The sequence below is a fragment of the Madurella fahalii genome, assembly GCF_045866475.1.
Source record: "Madurella fahalii IFM 68171 DNA, scaffold_2, whole genome shotgun sequence".
Classification (NCBI taxonomy): domain Eukaryota; kingdom Fungi; phylum Ascomycota; class Sordariomycetes; order Sordariales; genus Madurella; species Madurella fahalii.
Window position 1 is genome coordinate 4,612,164 of NW_027263972.1, and position 12,556 is coordinate 4,624,719.

General features: G+C 55.6%; 1 protein-coding gene across 1 annotated transcript; it reads right to left on the bottom strand.

The window, feature by feature from the left end:
- Positions 1-1,838: 1,838 nt before the first annotated feature.
- MFIFM68171_04103 (BRCT domain-containing protein) lies at positions 1,839-2,909 on the bottom strand (the record flags this gene model as incomplete). Its single annotated transcript, XM_071059523.1, has 2 exons — positions 1,839-1,995; positions 2,128-2,909. 2 exons carry the CDS (start codon positions 2,907-2,909, stop codon positions 1,839-1,841), a joined length of 939 nt encoding a protein of 312 aa, XP_070915624.1.
- Between the last annotated feature and the right edge of the window lie 9,647 nt (positions 2,910-12,556).

Sequence of the window (12,556 nt, forward strand, 5' to 3'; positions counted from 1 at the left end):
CTCACAAGCTCCAAGTGACCTACCCTGAGGAACTCCAGCCACCGCCTTCCGCCATTCCGAGCCTCGGATTAGAGTGAGGCAAGTGAAAGAAGGGCGAAGGTTTCCATTACTCAAGCGTCACCATGTACGAGGCGAGGCTGATCATGTAACCTCAGGGGCAATCGTACCACAGCTGAGAGACGCCCTTTCAGTTCTGGGCCGGACACTGCAGGGAACACAAGGGGCGCCACTCAACACAGACTCGAAGCAGTTCGGGTCGTGGCGCCATAGCATGCCTGCCCTCCCCACGAGGCGAGAGTGGTCATCATCCCCGTGGCCTCCTCTCTCCCCATCTCCGCGTGACACATTCACAACCAACCCCCAACTCGATGGATACTTCCGCGGTGCGAGAACACGATGACCACCAAACTTAGTAGTGGCAATCCCCCTTTCCTCCCCACCAACCCCCCGGCTTGTGCGCAACGCGTAGGTAACGCAGTTCGGCGAGGATAGATTGACAATAAGCAAAGCAACGGGCTCTAGCCAGCCACATAAGGTGCTATATTAACGCAACCTAGCGGCCGCCTTGAAACCGAAGCTCTCCCAGGCGAGCCACAAGCAGAGGGAGGACCGGGGCTATCACGAGGCTTGGCTGCTGGCATGTACTACTCACGGACGGCATTCTCTAGCCCAGCGACAGACTTTACCGTGGGTAAGACGGGGTGTGCAGGTGAGTCTGACGTACAGAGAACAAGGGAAACAGACGCTTAGCGGCTTAGGCGGCCCTCGCGGCACCGCAGTATTCTAGGTACATAACGGGGTCTGATCTAGATCGCCCGGCGCATTGGGGGAACCGGTTGAGTGGCGGAGGAAAAAAGGGGGCGTGGTTCAAGAGGGGGAGAGTCCCGGAAACGGGGAGTATGAAGCAAAGAGAAGACCGGAGAAGACCGGCGCGCAGTGCGACACAAGCACAAGGTCATCTAGATGCTGCAGTGCGGGTGTAATTGTTGCCCGTGTGACCTGAGAACTGAGTCGGGATAGAGAGTGCCGGTGACTAAGAGGGAATTGTCCGGCGGACTGGACAAGTGCGGGAAGACCGTAGCGGCTGGAACCATCTGCAGCTATCTCGGTCTTCTCTTGGGTAACCACTTCAGATCCGGGACTCATACGATGCCTGGCATCGAGACGCATGACACAGCTGCCAAGAGCAACCTAAGTTGAAGCAGATCCGTTCGACCGAGGCGAGCGAGCGATGCTGAACTTTCTCAAGGTGGTCATCCGTCTCCTCTCCGTGAGAGAGAAAGAAGGCTCGGGATTATCCACCCCTGCAGGGACCAGAACACAGCAAGGCTTGCTCAACATTTCTGCCTTTCCGCGGATGGCTGCTTCTCAGCGCACGCAACAGGGCGATTGCGTCCCAGACCGGTCGCGTCTAAGATCACAAGCCCTCTTGGGAAGAAACGAGATGGTAAAAGTAAACAACGAGGTAACCAACCAGCGTCTTGGAAAACGGTTGATCCTGCGTCCAGCAAAACACCAACCATGCAAGCCACTCCAGGGGCCTATTCTCCCACCCAACCCCCGAATGCAAAATGCGAGTGCAGATGCAACCTCGCGATGCCGGATCCCGCAACCGCCCCGTTTAAAAGTGTGACGTGAACCCATCAACGCCCATCCAGAACGCCTGCGCCATGCAAAGCAATATATCGTGCAGTTCGACGTGGCCGTGACAAACAATCTGCGGCCCCCCTGGTTCTGTCCAACGGCCCAACCGCTCCAATATGCTAGACGAGACGTAAAAAAAAGAAAAAGAAAATCGTAATAGAGTGGTTCGGAGAGGTCTGACACGCGGCGGTGTGTTAGCCCCCCGGGATACCCGCGGCAGGGTGCTGCGTGCTCCCGGCGGCCTTGGAGGAGGCTCCGAGAAGGACACTCTGCTGGCCACGCGCAGCAATCTTGAGATTGGCGAACCTCGCCTCGGGAAGCCGCTTGCCGGCTTTGATACTCTCCAGCGCCCTAGATTTCGAACAATATGGTCAGTCCGCCAGCTGGCCTTGCACAGTATCCGCATCATCCGCACACGAGCGTCGCCAGGGGGGGTAAAACGAGACCGTAGGGGGGGTATGTGTACAATACACTGGGACTCACCATTCGACGCCCACGAACTTGATGCCATATCCGCCGACGCGGCGTATCTCCTTTTCGAGCTTGCCACCCGCCAGCCCGCCGCCAGCGCCGCCGCTCGCGCCGGACGGCTTCCCCAGGATGACGTGGGTGACCTGGCGGCGGCCCAGATGGAGCGACATGCGGGCGCCGTGCTCCGAGAGTAAGTGCTTGAGCTTGTGGTCTGAGACGAGCGGGTGTGTGCTGCCGTTGACGTAAATGACGAGGCCGTCGAAGATCTTGCGCTGCTCCGCCTGGTTCGCCCTCGCCTCCGCACGCGCCTCGTCCCTGGCCTTGCGTTCCAGACTGAGCGTTTCCTCCGTCATCATACCGAAGCCAGCTCTGCCCTCGCTCTTTAACCCCTTCTCTGGCGGCGGACAGGACGCAGGAGTGGATCCCGACGCCGACGCCGAAGCCGACACGGCACGCATGCTCCCCGGGTTGCGCAGCATATCGGCAACGCTCTTTGCGGAGCGGGCGCGCAGCTCCTTGGGCACGAGCATGCCTAGGCGCTCGTCAAAGTCGTCAGACCCTGCGCTAACTGTGTCTGAGATGCGTCGTCCGCCCGAGTGGTCTGCCCGGAACTGGGTGTTCATCTTGATGTTGCGCGACTCTCGCCATCCTGGCGGCCCGTCCGCCTCGGCACGCTGATGGCCAGTTGAGATGGCGTTCCAGGGGTCAAAGTTGCGACTGTATCGTGGTTGTGCTAGCAGGGGCAGCTTTTGTTTTGGAGGCGGTGGCGGAGGCAGAGGCTGAGGCGGTGGCATTGAGAATGTATGCTGTCCCGTCCCAAGGTGTAATTCATCGATTGATCTTTAAGATACGCTGAAGGAGGGTAGGAAAGTAGGACAACTTTCTGTGAACAGAGAAACAAAGAAGCGGAACAAACAACAAGGAGGAATGAGCGAGGACTATCTCCACCGCGGCAAAAAAGGCACGACTCGCGTCACCACCGAGCAACCATCACAGCTTCTGCCTGGAAGAAAGACGCGAAGTCACATGAGGGCGGGTAGGTGCTACTCTGGTCTGTGTATTCTGGCTGAATCCGGCGGGCAACCAATTCCATCTTTTTTTTTTTCTTTTTTCCCTTTTTCTTTTGTGTGTGTTCCTCTCTTTGGTAGGTACTTCAACACAACACCCAACACCCAACACCCTCGCGAGGCTATCCATGTCCGCGGCTCAGAACCGGGACTCTGTGTCAAGCTCGATACTCCGCCCCGTGCACATCGGTCCTTCGCCCCTCCTCTCGACCTCCTGTTTAAGCCCACCCGCCATGGATGAGATCCGTCAGACCCAAAATCCATTTTCGTTTTTAATATACTGTCTGCTCGCTGATTGACCGGTAACTGGTACTGTGTAGGTGGCTGACGAGGCGACGATAAAAGAGAGTGGACTGCTAAGCCGGGGTTTTGCTGGGCTGGGCCGCTTTGTGTGACACACAGCTTTCTCACCTTCCCTCGCACAGCGTCACATTACTGAGGGCATTTTGGGGGCCCTATTGGGAGCGAAGTCAACCCCAACCCCCCCCTTCCCTCTCGCCCCCCCCCCCCTTTTTTTTTTTTTTTTTTTTTTTTTTTCCCTCTTTGTCTCACTCTTCCCTTTTCAGGTCGCCCTTGGGTATTCTTTCCCACCTCTTGGGAAGCTAGGGATGTCCCGAGCCTTCTTTTTTTATTTTTTGTTTCTCAGCTAAAATATCACCACTGCTTATTGTCCGCCATGTCAGCCGCCGAGACTGAAATATTTACAGACACACCATTGTCACCCCTTTTTCTCTGGATCAAGTAATCAAATAATCCCCCCCCCCCCCGCAGACTGGACTACGCGGTAAACCTTGCCGATAGCTGGGTTATATGATCTACCGCTTGACAATGCACGCGGGTTGCTGCCACTGCCGATAGTCTAAATGATAAACCGTTTGGTTTTATTTTCATGCGCGCTTCCTCTTATTTCTATGTTTCCCGTTTCCCGTTTCTGTGGTGCCTAGGGTCATGCGCCTCCCAATATTCCGGACTTACCACGCTACTGTGTATGCAGTGCGAGTTTAAGCGGTAGATCCTCGTCGAAACAGAAACCCTGAGCGTTACGATATGCCGCCGCCATGCTTTGCCTTCTCCCCGCGCCGCACACGCAGTACCGACATAGTTGCTCTGCTAAGGTGTGCGGCGCCGCCAGATTTCTGGATTCAGAGGGTTTCCTTTTTGTCTCGATGTTTATTCTATTCCAATTCCAGTTCTCCTCACCATTATCACCGACATGATGCTGGTCGTTGGGACGCACACATCTCATACGATTCTCGACGTCTATACAGGAGATCGATGACGCCGCAGCATACTCGGGTAAAGGTATGGAGTGCATACAATAGTACACAGCGATCACATACAATGTGAGGCCTTGATGCTGGGCGGCCGCTGCCCTGGCCCCCTGCGCCCCCCCGTGCAGCCAGCCACAGCGGTTCATGCACAGCATGCGCTGCCGATATTGAAGATTGTTCAGAGATCCGGGGAAACGATGTGATATGCCCGCCAATATCTCCCGTAACACCCGCCGATAATCATACCCACTGTCCAAAGACCGGACCGCAGGGGCTCTCTCTTTCCCTCTCTTTTTCTCTCTCTTTCTCTTTTTCCACACACACACACACACACACACTCTTTCACTCTTTTCTAACCTCGCTTATCATCTCACCCTCGTTTCAAAGTAGGACTCAGCCTCGGCCGCCGATTCTTCAGAGGTTACGACCGTGCCGTGGCCCGGGGTATTCATGCAACCGGAATGTCTTGCTTCCTTCCCCTGTGCTTGTCCCCCCCCCCCCCCCCCCCCCCCCCCCAAAATGCCCACATGGACATGGATAAGTGCCCTTGCCATGTTTGACTCTCCCGTTGCCGCCGCCGCTTTACCTCCCGCTCCCTGCCATCCACGTCCCGTAGCTACCTTGGGGTTGCATGTATTGTTTTTTTGCCCCCCTCATTTTACCCTTCAGCGGGCTCAGCTGTGGATGAATTCAATCCCCAGGCCTTGGAACGCATAATGAAGCACAAGCAAGACGCCCATGTGTGAAGGGATCTGGGATGGGGGAATGTGCCCGCCCATCCAGCCCGGCCAACACTCTCCCTACCATGGTTCTGCTGGCACAGTACAGTACGTCACACGTCCTGTGATTTACTGCAAGAAGGGTCGGGTGCCTTGACCCCCGCCCCCCCCAAGCAGTGGAGCTTCCATCGCAGGAAAACGGCACCATGGCCCATGCCGTTTCTAGTGAAAGAGGGGAACAAGTGACAGCCACACCAAGCAGCACAGGCGCCGGCTCCTTGCATATTGGGGCGGCGGGGGAAGCTCGCATCGGGACCCTGGAGTTGGTCCGTGCTAAGGGTTCATCTACCGTCAAGGAGTGATGAAATGAGAGACAAAAAGATCTTGAGTCCGTCTGGCGATCTGTCGTGACCGTTTGGATAAATGTCTCTCTCAAGTGTTCCTTCATCTGCGGCTCTTGAAATGATTGCGCCTAATTATTGCCTGCCGGCGGCGGCAAGCGTTTTAGCAGCGATAAGAAGCGACAAACTGATAGGCAGTTATTTCCATGTTTCCATGTTTCCAAGTTTCCATGGGCGCTGGGCCGAGTGGCGGGGCCAGAGGGATAAAGATGGCGGAAAATGGGCTTTCGTATTCTTTTAGCTACCACCGCAGGCAACTCCGTCCCACGGCTCTTTGGACGGGTAGACTCCTACCGATTTGCCCATCGTGGATGGGGTTACACGACGGGCTCAGGTATTTTGTGGTGGCTGCGGCTTGACAGGCGTCATTCTTGGTGGTGGGCGACCTTGGAGCAGGAGGAGCGTGCACATGCGAATCATACTTGCCTTGCGTCCGGCTTCGTGGTGTCGCCGCGGCGAGTTGGGTAGCGTGGTGCGTCTTGCATACCATCTCAAGGCAAGACCCTCGCTGGCCCCCGGGCAATTTACCCCCTTTTGGAACCACAGTAGCCGGCCGGCTAGCTGGCCGGCCGTGTCAATGGCTCTCTGTCCTTCCGAGGCAAAGTCCTGGTGATTGCAATCTACCGCGGTTCGTTCGTGACAGGGCCCGGCAGAGCGAATTGGCGTATGCGTTTTCCAAAATGGCCGAGCGTCTCAATTTGCGAGATCGTGGAAAGGCGGAGATCTCGGACATTGCTGCATGTCGGGGACGCGTGCCCGAGACCAGCAGCATGCCTGGAAGCATTTCCGGGGACCCTTCCATGCAGCGCAGCGCATGCGGCAACTTGATCTGATGGGTCCGGGCTTCTGCTTGATCTCGTTGATCGAGTGGCGGCAGAGAAGCGGGGCTGCACACCTGCTGGACGTGCTGTCTGGCGGCAGCGCGAGGGGTCGCACCGGCACGGCTTCCTCTTGGTTCCCGCTTGCCGCGCTGCTTAGTGTATCTATAGTATGTATGTATACAGTATTCGCGTCCATCTCCCCGTATGTAAGGGAGACACAGCTCGCTCTCATCGGTGCCCTCCACGGTTCCCGACTGCTGCTAGTTCATATGCAGCCTGTAGGCTAATGTGTGACAGCGCATCGGTAGAGGCAGATCTTCCACACAGGAGCCTCGAGGCTACTGCGCAGCTCCCCCGGAGCCGCCCCGCGACGGCATGGTGGCAGAGCCGAGTCCTCTCAAGCGCGGCCACGACAAGGGATGAGAGTCTTGGCGAGGGGAAGCGCTATCAGCCCATGCTGGCGCTCTGGCCATTCAGGCTTTTGATGCCCCACAGAGAGGGCAATCCCAACCGCCAGTAAACACTCCTCTTCCCTTCACCCCCGCGGGCAGCGTCCCGGAGCTTGTTGGCTGTCTGGGAGTCAATATATCCAGCTCGAGAAGTTCCTGGTGAGAGATCTTCAGCAAATTGTTTTTTTCCTGAGCTCTGCGGTTCTTGGCGCCTCGTTCGCGTGGAGTCCTTCGGCGGTCGTGGGTGGGAGAGCCCGACCCTCGATGAAGCCGAGGCGGGGGCGGGGGAAGGAGATTGCCGAACGAGCGGAGAAGCTGAAGAGGTGTAACGACGGCTCACCCGATCCTGGCTGTCAGCCAATTTCGAATTTCGCGGCGAATACCAACAAAAAAAAAAAAAAAAAAAAAAAAAAAAAAAAAAAAAAAGAGCCACCAAAACAGGGTTGATGAGGAGTGGATCGCTCATTACGGCCGTTGTCAAGACGCTCCGTTTTTATTGCCCTAGTCGAGTCCGGTTGAGGTGAATATGTCGTTGTCGTTGTCGTGTCGTGTCGTGTTATTCCTTGCTGCGCTTGATGCTGGATGGCCCGGCCGAAGAGGGCTAGAAGCCGAAGACGGCACTGTTGATGTCGATAGGCAAGGATGCGCAGGGATCTCGCCGAGGCAAAATCATGGTTGGAGCAATGAGAAGAGTTAAGGGAAGCCACCTTGGCGAGATATCATTGGTGAGGCCTGTTAGGGGTCGCCGATGGTACCGCCCCTCGAGCGCGGCTTCCGATCGAGGGGGTTGGTTTAACAGGTCCAAGAGTGGCGGTGAGCAGCTCTAGAGCCGTACAGTGCGAATAGGATTCGCCGGGGGATGTACCCGTTCACAAACCATTGGCTTTCCGGGACAACTTGACTACAAGATTGCAGTGTCAAGGAAAGGGGGTGCGGGATGTTAATTGAGAAGCTGTCAGTGCTGCAAAGTGGTTCTGGAAGATAGCCATGCGTTTGCAAGAGTGGAGCCGGATAACCGCCATTGTGAGTGCTGAGACGGGATGTGCGAAAACCCAGGGAAGAGAGAGATCGCCAACACCCCGCGATATGGACGGCAGAAAAGGCTAAATTCAACCCGTGAAGGTGAAAAAAAAAAAAAAAAAAAAACCTCCCATTGAGTTTTTTGCAACCACAATCGGGCGGACGAGTCGGAGAGCAGAGCAGTAAAGGTACTTGTTGTAGAAGATCTCGGGTGATTTTGATAAGTTTAGCGAGATCCAACTGAGATGCCAGCACCCCATGTGGTCAGCAACCACGCTGCGATCAAATCGCACTGTGATTTGGGCGGTCTTGGTTTGCTCCACCACCCACTCCAATTACATGTGCCGCCCACACGCTGCCCATCGCTTCAATCCTGGCCGCGCATGTAAGGCGGAAAACGGTCCGCGCATGCAGCTTTTCCTAGCGAATAGGAACCGCAAGAAGACGGTGCAAGAGTCGCGGTGCCCTATGGTTTGCATAATCCGGTCTCCTTCCCGAGAACAGGGAAGAGCTAGGGCTGATGTACGCCGCACAAAAAGACGCTAATGTACTATGTAAGGGAGATGTAGCGGCTCAATGATGGGGGGAAAAGAAGGGAAAAGAAAAAAGAAAATGAAACCGCACACGTTGAGACTTCGCAACGGCCGGGCAGAAGGTGATAAACAAAAACAGTAAGCCTGTCCCGCGAACGAGAACGATGGGACGGACAGGAATCGCCAGCCTGCCCCCTCATCAGACTTTCCTACTGTGGGTGTGGGCTTGGAGACGTGGTTCGCGTTGATTGGGCTGATCGAGGGCCCAGTTTCGTACCACATCCCACTAGAAGCTGGCGCGGGAAGATAAAGCCAAACCCGAACCGACAAGCAGATGGTTTTCTCCGGACACCTCGCGCCTGCTATCTAGACACCCGCGCCAACCCCAGCTTCCGGGTTCCATTGTTATTGCGAGGGTAAATCGCTCTCGGTCCCGGGTTGGCGTGGTCGTGACGAGACGCCTGATTAGGTAAGAAAAAGCCTCATGGGCTTGCCGGGGAGGAGTGGAATCTCTCGACTTGCTGTCGAAAAAGCCCTCAGGTTGCTGTAACTTTCTTAAGGAGATATCGTGACAGATGAAGGCACCTAGATTGTTTCCATGCTCTGCGGTCGGGATTGTCGTTATGCATCGGTAGCGGCAGTACGACGGCTTCGGCAACCACCTAACGTTGCGAATGGTTGGTGGATCAGAACACTGGCGGGCCATCAGAGGAACCTTCGGCCGGGCCGACGAGATGGATAACTCAGCGAGAAGGGAAAAGACGATCACAGTGCCCGTGCGGAGAAACGAGCACACGGCCCAAGTCGACGCCTTTCCCAAAACCACACAGCTGAAACACAGCGACACCCCTCAGAGCGTCCGTTTGCAGTCGCTGCCCGGCTAAGCGAGCGATGATTGGCTGAGAACTGATTAAACATGGACGCACAAGCACCTAACCGCCGTGCATTGGCCCGCATGCAAGTGTTGTCGATGGGATCTTTTCTGGATCTGGGATCCCTGTATGCCCATCCGCTGGGGCCTTGGGCTTCTGAGGGACGATGGCACATCATGGGCTTGACGAGGGTCTCACCGTCTGGGTTCCTCGAAACGACGCCGATCGGAAGTCTCAGTCTTGCACTAATTTTGGGCTGAACAAAGTGGAGATGTTTCTGGCATGAAGAGGGGGTGGGGGTGAGCTCCCCCGTGGCTATTTCGCCTGATGCGGAAAGTTGCAGAAATGGGTGTTTGTGAACCCCCGGTATTGGCGGACTGACAATGGGATCATCGAGGTGGCAAGCAGGCGACTGACTGGCTTGCCCCGTCTGTTCGGAATATGAGGCTTTTGAGGGTGACATTTGGAGGCGACCGATATTGGACGACCAGGGACATAGTTTTGCAGTGGCGGCGAAGCAAAGACATTAATGATAAGTCAACCCTCGTTTTGTGGCACAGCGGGCCTCTCAACGAGCTCCAGCGCCCGGCATGTCAAACAGACAAAAGTGCCGCCTCTCTTACTCGACCTTTCTCGTGTCTGTGCCGCGCTCTCTCCTTGGCGTTTCGTAGCTTTCATGTTTGGCCGGAGAATGGAAAACGGTAATTTCGGGGCGCAGGGTAGGATGGGAGTTTTCAGGCTATGAACCCTCCCCGTTGAAATTGAGGGAACGGTGCCGATAACTGTGAGGGCTTAAGGTCGCCTGAAGTGAACTGAAGTGGACTGGAGAGCATGAGGCTCAACTATACTGCATCTCATTCCTGCGGATACATGAGCATGACAGGGCTGCATGCCCCGAGGAAAAAAAGCATCGAGCTTTGAGGCCGTGCTGCGCCATCTGTCACCCTTGGGCTGCGCCGCCTCAACCACGTTCCTGTCTGTATGCCGGTCATGTACCCCGTCTCTTGACACACGGCAGTTGACGAGGGCACAGCATGAAAACGCGGCTGTTCTTGTTCTTCCAAGCCTTGCAGTCGGGTCATGCACCTCACGCACAGTGTTGTGGAGTTCCAGGGACTCGGGCCAAAAGATGGCTGGCCGAGGTGGCCAAACGCCCGGCCCTGCCGGACCAAGGAGAAACGATGGGAGCCATTGTGTGTCGACGATGTGTTTTTGGAGAAAAAGGCCCGGCCGGTTGTCGTTCCCACTGGCGGATTGACTACTCTGAACGCGTTCCGTTGGGACGCTGGATATCGGGTGACCACGGCGCTAGCCAGTGCCTGACGGCCACGCGGCTCGCGGGAGAACAAAATGTGAGCGAACCGTCTACCGCCTGCCACGCTGTCAGCGCCTCTCCATATCAGCGCCGCAGCTGTCATCAGCCATTCGCTGCCCGCCCCTCATTCCCCCCCTCTCCCTGGCGCGCACACTTCTGAGGAGGGCTCTGGTGTGGTGCGCAATGCGAAGGACCCTTGTGTATATTCTGGACCAAGATGGAAATGGTATCTTGCTCGCCTTCCAGCCCCCTCATCGGTGTGCGCCAAGACATTGGAAGCGAGCGAAAAAGAAACGAAAACCGGCGAATCCACACGAAGTTCCAAGGAGGGGCGATCGGCTCGGGAACCAAGCTCATTCACCGTCAGCCGAGGCATGCTAAACCGAGATTGCAGGTGAAGCATGCGACACTAGACGTTATCTGTCGGTCAATATGGTTGATGGCTACTGGCATCGTCAACGGAAACGCGGTGGTCTATCGTGTGTCGTTGTAGATGCAGCGCATTGCAGGGCAGCAGTGATGTATGTGCAAGGCTTCTGCCGGCATTATGCGTGGTGGTTGGAACGCCGCGTACTGTATCAAAGATTTACACAGTGTGTTGAAAACGGACACCCACAAACCACACTAAATTACTGTGTTGGGTAAGTGTCGCATAGATAGATACCAAGCTTTGCACTTTATCGAGAAAAGTACATGTATATTCGAATTGCTTGGACATGACGGTGCCGGCTCCAATCGCATACAGTCCGTCTTTGCGGAAGCACCTTTATCTATCTAGAGGTTGTGATGCTTTGGCAGTCGGTTGTATGTATATATGCGCTTGGCTGGAGCTTCATTAATGCTTCCTGGTAATGCTGCGTAGATATTTGATAGAGCAAAAACCCAAGGTTTTCGCGGATTTTCCTCAGATGTTTTGTAGAATTGGTATGGTCCGTGCGGTCGACCGACTTAGTGTATCTTGCCTTTCCTAAACACACAGCGATGGGAGCGTTTCTTGCCGCAGGCCTCACATAACCTCCGCTGTTAACGGCAGCGCATCCCAGGCACCTAACTTAAACGGCCATGCCGATCTCGGGTATTTTACCTCCAAAGGCTAAGCGTACACTAGACAGATAACTCAAGCTAATGGCTTTCAACATGCACATTGCGTGGATCTGGTAGGGCCGTCTCTTGCCGTTCCCATGTGCGCGTTGGAACATAAGTGTGATAGCCGATGGCTATCGCCCAGCTCATGTTAGCATCAGGCATGGGATGTTATCATGGCACTGTGGCTAAACGCTACTTGTGTGGTTTCTGCTGCCTGACATCACCTCCCAGTCACAGCCGGGAATCCACCTGTGCCCGGGACTGGCGCATCACATGCAGCGGGGCAACGCTCGCGGCTCAGAAAGCTTAACCGTTTGAAAATCTCGAGATACCCTATTTGCGGTAGGTATGTGACGAAACACGTACATCCCATCGGTTCAAGGCAAGGATAAGGTGTGGAGCTGTCCTAGACGTGACGCGCCGATGCGTACCTTAGACTCGCATGCTGCTGGTAACACAACGCCTGCCACCGCCAGGGCATCAATCGTGCATTGCAGCAGGGGCAATCGGAGGAGTTGCTGTCGGTTTACTGAGCATGCCTTGCAGCGGGGGAATTGCAGATTGGTGTTCTGCAGCGCCTTTGATGGGACTGGAACGGTCAACTCATTTAGAACGAAGCCACGGCCTTGTCACCTGCGACTCTTCGCCCCAAAGCGCTCAGATATCGTAATCAGCGGGAGTCTCAACCACATCGTGCGATTCGGGGAAGAAGTTGTTATATCCCCCCGCCCCCCCTTCCCCCCCCTTTCAGCGCGGTATCCGCGCGGACAGGTTCAACGATCAAGCAACAACCCGTTCAGCCGATTTCGTTCGTATTGCATACCTATGGGGGCAACGATTCCGCTGAACGCAACACGGACATGGTGTTAACGAGACTGCGGCGCATG